The following is a 14172-nucleotide window of genomic DNA, read 5'->3' on the forward strand; positions in this document are numbered from 1 at the left end:
ACAACACAATTCTTTCGACAGGTCTGCAATCTGTCTTGCTCCCTGTGGTGTTTTCACCTTATTGTTTTGATACGTACGAATGCGTATCGTTGCATGACTACAATTAACGATACTTTCCAGTGCTTACTCACTGCCTTTTCATGTTTTGAACGGTATGTTACCTGATAAGCATTAACATAGTTTATACTACACTGTTGAATGGATATGCCAAATGTTCACTTTTACATCTAGAACTGGCTCCCCATTATTTTTGCTCAGGTGTTGTACTTGTTTTTGTATTCCACTTGATTGCACATAATTTTCTTAGGTTATGTTTGCGGTATGTGTTACAGATCTAAAGATGGTTGCAGATAGTAACTGAAACTTTAACTGCGATAGGAAAATTGCGGCTGGGCATCAAAAATTTTTACTTTAAAAATATTTTATGTAATATATATCAATGCGCATTTTCCATAATGAATTATGTCAAGTATTGAAATTCGAGTCGCATATTTTTTCACAGTGGTCGGAGGTGAAAATAAATAAATAAATATCACATTATAAAATGTCAGTTAAAAAGGATAGCTTTTGTAATCGAACGATTTTTTCAAGTCAACTGTATATAATTGACTGCTGTAAAACCAACATGTTACATTGTCACAGAAAAAGCTGCAAAAATAGCCATGTTCTGTTATGCAGTACCAAATGACACAAAAATTTTCAAAACAACATCTTTAATGGATTTCTCGACTTACTTGATTTGTAATGTGACCATTTTTCTTTGGGAATTCGTTCATCCACATAGTCCACTCCAGCATAGGCGAAAATGAAGCGTATGTGTTCTGCTTTCCCTCTGGCATTGAAGTAAATAAGTTTATAGGCAGGTGCCATTGTACCTGCAACAAGTATATTAATTAATGTTGGTTGTTCTTGATTTACTAAAGAAATGTGCAAGCACATTGGAGAGGAACGTCCAGTACGTAAATACTCGCTCGTTGCTACAGTAACATTGTGAGTGGCGAAAACGATGACTCATACAGTAGTAACAAATTGTGTTACGAATTTCCTACCATCTCTCATTCTTTCATTCTTTTCTTCCCCCCGTCCCCTTTCCCGTTCCTCTGTGCTAGTGATTAACTGATAATAAACCTGTTGTGAAAAACATCAGTACACCGTTTGAAAAAATTTGCAAATTTGAAATTGGATAAACTGCTGTCTCATGAAACAGTGGATATTCTTGAACTTTTGTCAATGGGTTATTTGCTGACGTCGTATATGTCTCATCTGCATTCAGTGATTTCTGTTTAAAATGGATGTCGAACACAAGCTGTCTAATTGTGCCATTCAAAGATTTTCAGACTTCGTATCTTGCTCAACTTCAACACAGTGGAAGTGTCACTAGAGTACAAAAGAAAATAATTTTCGATTCTGCGCTATCAGCGTATTACATCGAATGTTCCAGATTGTGGAGAAGGAAAGATTGTGTCAGGAATAGTTCAGAGAAGATTGACTGTTCTGTTGTATCATTTCAAAAATCTCGTATGATTCGGACGCCAACAGGCTGACTAGAAAATTGGTTATGGATTATTTCGCTTATGTTTTACTCATACATCTCGTTGTCGTTCAAAAGTACGGCATGAGACGCAGAAGAAACCAACAAATTTTGTTCTGAATCAGCCAAACCTCAAATACGTGTACTTTGTAAATTCGAAATATTTGTTGAATAACGTTGACATTTTTTGCTCAGATGTACCACTACTGATAAATATTTTGTATGCACAAAGCTAGTACTTATTAAGCATAAACTGATATCAAAAAATGAAAGAGCATCTATGAGTACATCTCACTCTAAAACTAAATGCGCTTTATATCTGAATATAGTCTTTATGTTGCTACTTAATGTAGTAATACAGTCTCTGCAAGTGTGGCATTACATTTCTTTCAACAGGTAATTGAACATCGAGTTTTTTAAAAAAATTGTCTGCGCTTATACGTGGTCCATGTGATTAATTTTGACACACAAATACAGGGTGTCTTGGGTGGGCTGGAGATATACAAAAACATTTGTTTATACTTCAGTACCTTCTACGGTCGCAGGTTCGAATCCTGCCTCGGGCATGGATGTGTGTGATGTCCTTAGGTTAGTTCGGTTCAAGTAGTTCTAAGTTCTAGGGGACTGATGACCTCAACAGTGAAGTCCCATGGTGCTCAGAGCCATTTGAACCTTTTTTTTTGCTAAGGTTTATAACTTCATTTGTCCAGTGTTGAAGAAAGAAGCTCAAACATTTTTAGGGCCTGTTTGTAGCTCAAGAGATATCGAAATGGTACTCCACTTCTCGCCACATGTACGAAGCATGACAGGTGTTATGGTCTCCACTGTGGCGTAGATCCTTTGTCTCAAATCTACCAGATGTCAAACCATTGATGTGTAAACAATGTCCTTGATAAACTCCCACGCACTGAAATCCAGCAGAGTCAGATCAGGAGACGTAGGGGGCCAGGCAATGAGACCATTTCGGAAACCTGCGATCCAGCGCTCAGGAAATGTCTCATGGAGAAATGTGGTAAAATCCACATGATTAGGGTGGGGGGCATGGGAGGCATCATCCTACTGGAAAATGACACTGGGAGGCCTCTGTAGAGCTGAATGGTTCGCCAATAGGTCGAGATAGGTGTGCCCTGTGCCCTGTCACTGGCGCACATGTTCCATGCGACTCAGTGCTATTCATGAAATGATTAGGATCACATCTTGGAGAGTGTCTCTATCGACTGCGTATTAACTAAACAACACAAAATGTCCAGTTCTTTCGTTATAAGGATTTGTTTGTGTATACCTCTAGCGTCCTCTTATGCTCACTGCATGAGTCTTTAAAAGCAGGTATACCTACTTGTAGGAGGCCTTTGCTCTCAATGTGACAACACAGGCTATTTTCATTCATTCATTCATTCATACCTCTAGCCCAGAAACCCTGCATATTTTGTTCACAACGTCCTGAAGGAATTCTTGAGTTATTTGGGGGCTGTGGAAATGGGCCTCACCTACTGACTCTTAGCATATGACAGCCGACAGAGGTGAACCTGTGTGGGGGCAACATGTCATGCTTTTGTCACACAGTGGTTACACTACGCATGTGCTTATTGGTTTGGCATGATACAACATGACAATCGCTTCGTAACTGCTATGGTGGTTACAGGTATAGTGTGTGCAGAATAACATGGCCGGTAGAAATGTAGTTGTCAAGACAAGTGTGGGGGGAGCAGTAGTGGTAGGGTTGAGGGCAGGCGGTCTGCACGCTGTAGCTGAAATGCCGAGTGCTGGAGGTGAAGTGCCGCTCTAAACTGAAGACTATGCTCACATTTTTTGTAAATATTAAGTGGATCCCCTCCACGCCCACAACTGTATGGTGACCATCCAAAAAGGTCTACTGTCACATCTGCTTTGGTTAGTATTTAAAAATAATTCCGCTGAAAATGCAACAAAAGCTGCTATTTACTTCCACATTACTTGTTAACACTTCGTAACTTTCAGAGAAGCATCATAAATGGTGAATTTTGAGAAAACCCACATTTCTTTCGTTGCCATGTTAAAATTTGCTTCTTTTGCCAAAACATAGCGATGTTTACACAATGTCAACTCACTACCATGTGCAGATGTAATCGCGAGAGGATTCTGCAACAGTGGTCTATTATGTTTATTAAGTGAGGAACTGAGGACAAGTGAGATCAAGAGCTTATGAGAAAGCACATCAGTACAAAAATAAAAGTGTAATGTTTTCACTTACGTTGCTCCAAAACGTACAGCATTTTCCGTTTCACCAGCTATCGATGGCCCTTAAAAATTACATACTTTCATCAAGAAAGTGGAACAACACAGTATATAATGAAGTTTCCCATAATAACCACATGACAAAATACTCTCTCTTTGTGTAATATCATTTACCAAAATCTCGTTTCGGTATCTCAAACCGTTTAAGAGATATGAAGAATGTTACATATATTTCATTCTGGCTTTAACAGTAGCACTCATGATCGAAAATGAGTGCACTACGTAGGATCAATTTTCTCTAGATTGGTGACAGGTAGAGACCTCTACCCAGGTCTAAAGAATGATACAGTATGTTATCCAGTTTGATATGCAGCAACATGTTATGTAGTATGAAAACCAGAACGCAAAATCATAGCAACCTCTCTATTCTCCATTGCAAACTTTTTCGAATTTTACACAGCGCTTAATTAAATGGAAATATCACAGTAACTATAACCAGTAACGAAATGATGGGTCTGTCATCGTGAAACTGCAATATGAAGTTTTTTTTTTTTTTTTTTACCGTGGCGTGCGCCTCGATTCTATCTTCGCAGCGCCGAAAGTGGGCAACAATGTGAGCCCCCCTTCCAAATAAACGAATGAACTTGCCCAACTCTTCGGACGAAAACTGGTCACTCTGCTCTACCCACCGTATCCTGCGGGGACTCCACATCATTAGCGGGCCGCAGTCGACCGACTTCTACCGACTTCTGCCAGTCCAGAAATAGGGAGACCTTTTTCAGGAGGTTATGTACAAATAGTACACGTGCAAGATAACAGATAATGGATTTTGAGAACAGTGACGCAAGTGCTGTCAATTTTCTGGAGGGTGTACACGGGAAAGGTTGAAAGCGCATGAAATATGCATACGAGGATGAGTCAAATAAAAACCTTAAATATTTTTTAAAAAATATTATATATTGTGCAGAAGTGGTACAAAGCTGTATCACTTTTCAACATTATCTCCCCCACGCTCGTTGCAAGTCATCCAGCGCTTACAAAGTGCATAAATTCCCTTAGAAAAAAATTCTTATGGTAGTCCACGCAACCACTCATGCACCGCGTGGCATACCTCTTCATCAGAGCGGAAATTCTTTCCTCCCATTGCGTCTTTGAGCGGTCCAAACATATGGAAATCACTTGGGGCAAGGTCTGGTGAGTATGGTGGATGCGGAAGACACTCAAAATGCAGGTCTGTGATTGTTGCAACTGTTGTACAGGCAGTGTGGGGCATTGCATTGTCATGTTGCAAAAGGACACCTGCTGACAGCAACCCACGTCGCTTTGATTTGATTGCAGGCTGCAGATGATTTTTTAGGCGATCTGTGTATGATGCACTGGTGACAGTGGTCCCTCTAGGCATGTAATGCTCCAAAATGACGCCTTTTTCGTCTCAAGAGAGAGTCAGCATAACCTTCCCTGCTGATGGTTCTGTTCGAAACTTCTTTGGCTATGGTGATGAGGAATGGCGCCATTCCTTGCTCGCTCTCTTCGTTTCCGGTTGGTGGAAGTGAACCCAGGTTTCGTCCTCAGTAACAATTATTGCAAGGAAGCCATCACCTTCTCGTTCAAAGCGCCGAATAAGTTCTTCACGACCATCAACACGTCGTTCTCTCATTTCAGGAGTCAGCTGCTGTGACACCCATCTTGCAGACACTTTGTGAAACTGGAGCACATCATGCACAATGTAGTGTGCTGACCCATGACTCATCTGTAAACATGCTGCAGTGTCATTCAGTGTCACTTGGCGGTTTTCCTTCACTATGGCTTCAACTGCTGCAACGTTCTGTGGAGTCACAACTCGTTGTGCCTGACCTGGACGAGGAGCATCTTCCACTGAAGCCACACCATTTGCGAACTTCCTGCTCCATTCGTAGACTTGTTCCTGTGACAAACATGCATCATCATACTGAACCTTCATTCGTCGATGAATTTCAATAGGTTTCACACCTTCACTACGCAAAAACCGAATAACAGAACGCTGTTCTTCCCTGGTGCAAGTCGCAAGTGGGGCGGCCATCTTTATACTGATATTGCGACGGCATGTGTGCATCTGCACTATGCTGCCACCTACAGGTCATTCTGCACGCTGTTTGTAGCACGCTTACCAACTTACAGGATAATGGCGCGAAATTTCGATTTGTTATTACAGATTTAAGGTTGTCATTTGACTTACGCTCGTATCTGGAGCGCTAATTTGATGCTACGAGAGACTGTAAAATTCGTAGCAAGGACTTATTGTGTGTATGTAAGCGTCTTCTAACAGTGTACCGTAATATCGTGCTGGTCTGATAACTGCCTAATTCAGTCAATGTTATAATCCATAAATATCGTTTATAACGTGGAACGGGTAAATAATCCTTAATCACATACAGATCGATCTGAATGTTTTGGAAAACTTCAACATGGCGGACAATGCAGACGATTGGAATCTGTAGGTACCTTGTGCTCAGTTATCAGAGTTTTCCACACAGATAGCATACGTATCACTATGTGCAACAAGACGTTGGGGCCTGACGCATTCCTCTCACAAAGAAGAGTATATTTCTGTTGTCTCTGCTGAACTAGTATCTTCGACATGTATGGAGATGCCACGAAAAGGAAGAATATGACTTATTGTTGCTTGTTCAATTCGCAGGAATTTAAGTTGTCCTCTTAGGTTCCCGCCTAAGCACACACTTGGATCCTGCCTAACCATGCACTCGGAAATCATATGTTTTCGGATATAAACAGCCAAATATTTATTTCACTTTAGTTTTCTAATCAGACAAATGTAAAAAACATAGAATATTGCGGAATATACTTGTATTACATTCATAGGGAAGTCGTAGAATGTGTTAAAACGCTAAGATGAAAAAGAAGAAATAGCAAATAATACGTAGGTTGGAACTTAAATAGTGGCAACAATGCCGTGGAGACACTATGCAATGGAATCTACTATTGTCGCTGATGGCTCACGTTGTTGACATACCTACCTTACCTCCGAGCAAATGGACTCGCCCTTCCCACGTCACCGCCGTGCGCACAATCGAGGGAAAAACAGTCACTTGTGAGCGAGCGGGTTGACGTAACGGTGTCACTATGCTTTCGAAACAAGAACCACTGTGTTGCATCAAGATTGAATGTGCCAGAGGTCGTACAGCATGACAGTGTCATCAAGGTCTTCAAGAGGCGTGTGGGGAATCGGCATTGCCGTACAGAACAGTGGCACGTTGGGAAAAAACTTCAACGAAGGTCGGCAAATTGTAGCTGACATGCATCGGACAGGTCGTCCTAGCGTCTCTGAAGAAGTGCATGCTGTTGCCGCGTTGGTGGACAGGAATCGACGCCGTACGATTCGTGAGATCGCCCACGAATCCACATTAGCGCTTACGACTGTGCTTCGCATCCTGAAGGAACACCTGAGTGTGCGAAAAATTGCATCATGATGGGTTCGACATGACTTGAAGGAAATGCAGAACTGGATGCGTTACAACGCTGCTCAGACTCACTTGGAGCGCTATGAGCGCGAAGGAGAGGGTTTCTTACGCCATATCGTAACACTGGATGAGACATGGGCGACACCGCACGAGCCAAAACTGAAACGCCAATCCGACGAATGGCGTCATTATGGGTCGCCGCGAAAGTCGAAAGTGCCCCAGTATGATGAAAGTTAGGGTGATTCTCGTGTACTACTGTGATGGTGTTATCCTAACGCATTATGTTCCTCCCCGGCAGACCGTCAATGCACAGTATTACTGTTCGTTTTTGGAGCGTCACCTGTGAGCAGCTTTGCGAAAGAAGCTGCGATACTTCCTGCGCAAGCTGTGGCTGCTCTGTTCGGTCGATGGGACTGGGAAGTACTGTACCATCCACCATACTCCCCGGACTTAAGTCCTTGTAACTTTGATTGGATTGCGAAGATGAAGGAACCACTCCGTGGAATTCTCTTCAGAACTGTTCCAGAAATTCGACAGGCAGTAGACCGCTCCATTCGCACCATCAACAGAACAGGCTCTGTTAAAGGTATACTACGCCTTCCGCATCGCTGGCAACGGGTTCTACACAACGCTGGTGACTACTTTGAAGGACAGTAATAGGTGCAAACATGAAACTCTTTTGTATCGATTGTGAATAAATGATGATGATGAAGTCCCATACTCCGAGGAGCGTAGGGAACGATGCGGGAGACCCGCACCGCCGACTAGGCAAGGTCCTAGCAGAAGTGGTTTGCCATTGCCCTCTATTTAAGTTCCAAACCTCGTAGTATGCGAACAGACACCTGGGTGGGGTAGATGGTGACAGCCTCGACGTGGCCTACCCCCCCCCCCCCCCCCCCCCCCCCCCCAGTATCGTGCCGCACAACGATCGCATTGCGAGAAGAAAATCGAAATGCTCAGAACGAGCTGCGACACGAGAAGCAAATGTCACCACCAAACGGCGGCCGGACGTAGTAATACCTCCCGGCCCTCACAGGCGAAGTTACGCAAGAGAGCGAGACAAATGCCTCAGTTTCCCCCCCGGAGCCAAGTGCGTGGACGAATACGTATATGCCAAGTTAACATAGAAGGATACACGAGGACAAAAGGAGACATCCTCACAAAGCTACTAACAGAAGAAAAAATTGATGTGCTGACCTTGCAGGAAACACATCTATCAGAAGAAAATATCTCGAGACTTCTAATACCAGGCTATGAAATTGTGGGCTATAAAGCCCATAATAAACACGGTATTGCAACACTGATCAAGAAAGAACTGGTTGATAATATTTAGGAAACTATGCACCACGAATTTGCCGTGGGAATCAAACTAAACGATATGACTGTGTATAACGTGTACAAGCCACCTTCAGAAAAATGGGAACAACCTGTTTTACCTAACCCACAACACCCTGCAGTCATAATTGGCGATTTTAACTCCCATCACCCCAGATGGGGCTATCAGTCTTGCGACAAAGAAGGACTCATGCTGGCAGACTGGGCAGATATAAATAATTATACATTAATATACGATGCAAAAGATACCCCCACATTCTGTTCAGGAGCGTGGGGCACAACATCAACGCCCGATCTTTGTTTTGTCTCATCTGGAGAAACTGGAATAGCACTTCCGTCCAAGAGAACTGTACTGAGCCGTATTCCTCGGAGCCAACACAGACCAGTTATTATAGACCTTGGGATCCAAATACCAGTAATAAAGAGCCCCCCTATAGCCCGCTGGAACCTCAGGAAGGCTAACTGGGTTAAGTTTAAAGATACCATTGAAAATAATGTAAACAGAATTCCCCCAATTCCAGAAAATTACGACAGACTTACGAAGTTAATTATCAAAGCGGCACATAACTCAATACCAAGAGGAGCGCGGAAAGAATACATCCCATGCTGGACAAAGGAGTGCGAACAACTACTCGATGAATACAACAAAACAGAGAATCCAGAACTAGGAGAACAGCTCATAAGAGCTATGGACGAGGAACGCAAACAGAGATGGCAAAAGCGGATGGAACAAATGGACTTTACGCACTCCTCACAGAAGAGCTGGAGTCTACTGAGGAAACTTGGCGGAGCACAATTCAAGGGACGGAACATCAATAATAAAATGACCCCTAACAAGATATGCTCTTCTATACTACAAACATCCAGAATCCATGCCTCCGCCTCGAAGAAAAAAGAACTGCACCAACTGATGAACGAAGAGCTAGATGCAAGCGAGGAGGAAGCAGGTTTAGCGAACTGGGTAACACAAGAAGAGATAAATATAGCACTAAAGAAAATGTCACCTGGTAAAGCAGCTGGCTGTGACGGCCTCTTTCCAGAATTCTTGAAGAACCTCGGGCCAAAGGGAAGAGTATGGCTGTCTTCTCTTTTCTCTAATATCATAGATACCAGCCGGTTACCAAAGCAATGGGAAAACGCACAAGTCATAGCCATCCAGAAACCAGGGAAAACAGGAGAGAATGCTAAAGATTATAGACCGATATCTTTATTGTGCACCACTTACAAGCTGTTTGAACGAGTCATCCTAGGCAGAATAGAAAGTAAAATAGAAGCTGCTCTTCCCCCAGAGCAAGGCGGTTTTCGAAAAGGAAGAGACTGCTGCGACCAAGTTCTCGCCCTAACCACTTTCATTGAAAGAGGTTACCAAAACAAAAAGAAAACGGGCATGGTATTATTAGATCTCACCTCAGCATACGACACCGTATGGACAAAAGGGATACTGTATAAATTGTCAAAAGTCGTGAAATGCAAGAAGATCATAGATCTAGTCAGAAATATGTTGATAATCAGGAGATTCAAGGTATCTCTGAATGGGAAAACAAGCAGCTACAGGACACTACAAAATGGTCTCCCCCAAGGGTCTGTGCTGGCTCCATGCCTTTTCAATTTATACATAGCGGACATCCCAAACCTGGAATCTCGTTCTTTTATGTATGCAGATGACATCGCTATCGCGGCTCACGCCAACACTTTCGAAGAACTGGAAGAAATTTTAAACAGGGATCTGGAACGACTACAACAATATTATGACAACTGGCACCTCAAAGTAAATCCGACTAAATCCGTGGCATCAATAATGCACTTGTGTAACAAAGATGCAAATCGTGAGCTAAAAGTGCAAATAAAAGGTAAATTGTTGAAAAACGATAGAACGCCAAAATATCTGGGTGTTAAGCTAGATCGCACTCTCACATATAAGAGCCACCTGTACGAAGTCGCCCAAAAAATGAAAACAAGAAACAACATCATAATGAAACTGGCAGGAACAACCTGGGGATGTTCCACTGAAACTCTACGCACATCAGCACTGGCACTTCTGTATAGTGTAGCGGAATATTGCGCACCCGTCTGGGCCCGCAGTAGGCATGTCAGATATATTGATGTGCAACTTAACGAGACAATGAGGCTCATAACAGGAACAGTAAAACCCACCCCGAAACCTTGGCTGCCCGTCCTTGCCAATATCGAACCACCCTCGATTAGACGTGAAAGAGCAATCCAGAGGTACAAAGAAAAGTTCAGGGACCTACCTCCTTCCCCTGACAGACTGATGTCAAGAAATCCCTTCTGGAAAGAACTCAAACAACAGATTGATATCGATAACCTGTGGAAACAGCAATGGCAGGAAAGCAAAGTGAATAACAGTTTCCTTATTGAGGACCCATCTCAACGAGTTCCAGGCTTCCAACTCCAACGTAGAGTGTGGGTAACTCTAAATCGTCTGCGGACAGGTGTTGGTCGGTGCGGATATTTGTTGAAAAAGTGGGGTTTCTCCCAGGACCCCAATTGTGAGTGCGGAGAGAGTCAAACCATGCAGCATATAGTTGAGTGCGACGTACACGGACTTAAGGGAGGAAATCTGATGGACATACATGTGATAAGTGACCAAGCACTTTTGTGGCTGGAAACCCTGAAAATTTTATTGTAAATCATTGTTAATGTTAATTAAAATTTTTATGTTGATGTTTGTAAGTGTATCACGTTTTGCCTGTAGCTGAACGAGAAATAAAAATATATAGACACCTGGGTGTGCGAAAAATTGCATCATGATGGGTTCGACATGACTTGAAGGAAATGCAGAACTGGATGCGTTACAACGCTGCTCAGACTCACTTGGAGCGCTATGAGCGCGAAGGAGAGGGTTTCTTACGCCGTATCGTAACACTGGATGAGACATGGGCGACATCGCACGAGCCAAAACTGAAACGCCAATCCGACGAATGGCGTCATTATGGGTCGCCGCGAAAGTCGAAAGTGCCCCAGTATGATGAAAGTTAGGGTGATTCTCGTGTACTACTGTGATGGTGTTATCCTAACGCATTATGTTCCTCCTCGGCAGACCGTCAATGCACAGTATTACTGTTCGTTTTTGGAGCGTCACCTGTGAGCAGCTTTGCGAAAGAAGCTGCGATACTTCCTGCGCAACCCACCCATCATTTTGCACGACAATGTGCGGGCGCTTATAGCGCAAGCTGTGGCTGCTCTGTTCGGTCGATGGGACTGGGAAGTACTGTACCATCCACCATACTCCCCGGACTTAAGTCCTTGTAACTTTGTTTGGATTGCGAAGATGAAGGAACCACTCCGTGGCATTCTCTTCATAACTGTTCCAGAGATTCGACAGGCAGTAGACCGCTCCATTCGCACCATCAACAGAACAGGCTCTGCTAATGGTATACTACGCCTTCAGCATCGCTGGCAACGGGTTCTACGTTCGCTGGTGACTACTTTGAAGGACAGTAATAGGTGCAAACATGTAACTCTTTGTATCGATTGTGAATAAATGATGATGATGAAGTCCCATACTCCGAGGAGCGTAGGGAACGATGCGGGAGACCCGCACCGCCGACTAGGCAAGGTCCTAGCAGAAATGGTTTGCCATTGCTCTCTATTTAAGTTCCAAACCTCGTAGTATGCGAACAGACTTTCTTCGACTCTTTAACCACTATGCTACGGCGAAGACGTGTTTTTCTTCTTTTGTGTTGGCCGTTGTAGTGTCTCTTGAAGGCTTATGTTGTTGAAGCATCATAAAGTAACATTTAACTATACGGGTGACGTTTTTGCGGTAAATCTTAAGTGTGCCGTTGCCTTGAAACAGCATACTAGGAGACGTTTGGGAGTTTGAAACAAGATACTGCCATAACACACAAGTCAGTATGGTATCTCCGAAGCTGTTGAATATACGAGTACAGCAAAGACTGTCAGCAGAAATATACCCCCCCCCCCCCCCCCCTTGAGAGAGAAATGCATCGGGTCCCAATGTGTACTCTACGTGTATTGTATAAACACTGCCTGTGCTCTACAGAGAGTGAGGTTGAGCATTAGTTAGGCAGCGGACTCACAGTTGGGAGGACTATAGTTCAGAGCCCCATCCGGTCGTTCAGATTTAGGTTTTTCATGGTTTTCCTAAACTACTCTAGCCAATTATTGGGATGTTTCTTTTGATGGGGACATCACTGCTTTCCACTCGCACCCCTCCTCAATCACAACTTGTGCTCACTCTCTAGTGACCTCATCGTAGAAGAGACATTAAATCCCAATTTCTCTTTTCAGTATGGTGAAATTCTCAATATTTGCTACATATTGACACGTGAGTGTTATTAATAGTGTTATTAATGACAACGAAAGTAAACACAAGGTGATAGAATTGTAAATATATGTACGGTAAGAAAGATTGTACAGTAGTCATGGAAGACAAGTTGTACTCTCCAGCGGATGTCGCTAGTACTTTCTGAACTGCCTTACTTGAACCAGTAGCACACACAAGGTATATGAGCAGAACGAAAGAGTTCCTAATATGTCGCCAAATATAAGCGCAGAGAACGCATTACAACAAATGTCAGAACCAGAAGCATCCCCTGCTTGAACAACAGCAAGTATTCAGTGTTGATAACCTTTGTATGTTTGGTACTAGTACACTATGTTATCAAAAGTATCCGGACACCCACAAAAACATACGTTTTTCATATTACGTGCATTGTGCTGCAACCTACTGCTAGGTACTCCATATCAGCGACCTCAGTAGTCATTAGACATCGTGAGAGAGCAGAATGGGGCGCTCCGCGGAACTCCACGGACTTCGAACGTGATCAGGGCAATTGGGTGTCACTTGTGTCATACATCTGTACTCGAGATTTCCACACTTCTAAACATCCCTAAGTCCACTGTTTCCGATGCGATAGTGATTTGGAAACGTGAAGGGACACGTACAGCACAAAAGCGTACAGGACAATCTCACCTTTTGACTGACAGACACCGCCGACATTTCAAGACCACCACACAGGAATTCCAAACTGCATCAGGATCCACTGCAAGTTTGTGACAGTTAGACGGGAGATAAAAAAACTTGTATTTCACGGTCGAGCGGCTGCTCATAAGCCTCACATCACGACGGTAAATGCCAAACGACGCCTCGCTTGATGTATGGAGCGTAAACATTCGACGATTGGACAGTGGAACACAGTTGTGTGGAGTGACGAATCACGGAACACAATGTGGCGATCCGAAGGCAGGGTGTGGGTATGGCGAACGCCCCATGTGCCAGTATGTATAGTGCCAATAGAACACTACTGGCAATTAAAATTGCTTCACCAAGAAGAAATGCAGATGATAAACGGGTATTCATAGGACAAATATATTATACTAGAACTGACATGTGATTACATTTTCACGCAATTTGGGTGCATAGATCCTGAGAAATCAGTACCCAGAACAACCACCTCTGGCTGTAATAACGGCCATAATTCGCCTGGGCATTGAGTCAAACAGAGCTTGGATGGCGTGTACAGGTACAGCTGCCGATACAGCTTCAACACGATACCACAGTTCATCAAGAGTAGTGACTGGCGTATTGTGACGAGCCAGTTGCTCGGCCACCATTGACCAGACGTTTTCAATTGGTGAGAAATATAG

The 14172-nt window shown here is 43.4% G+C and overlaps 1 protein-coding gene across 1 annotated transcript in view; it reads right to left on the reverse strand.

Annotated features, from left to right (window-relative positions):
• LOC126161575 (glutathione S-transferase-like) overlaps positions 1-14172 on the reverse strand; it is a 370746-nt gene that overhangs the window by 54954 nt on the left and 301620 nt on the right. Inside the window, exon 3 of the mRNA XM_049917515.1 lies at positions 735-875. Coding sequence (XP_049773472.1) covers positions 735-870 — 136 coding nt within the window. The 5' untranslated portion in view covers positions 871-875. The remainder of the gene's footprint in view (positions 1-734; positions 876-14172) is intronic.

Source organism: Schistocerca cancellata, chromosome 2 (assembly GCF_023864275.1).
Source record: "Schistocerca cancellata isolate TAMUIC-IGC-003103 chromosome 2, iqSchCanc2.1, whole genome shotgun sequence".
Lineage (NCBI taxonomy): Eukaryota > Metazoa > Arthropoda > Insecta > Orthoptera > Acrididae > Schistocerca > Schistocerca cancellata.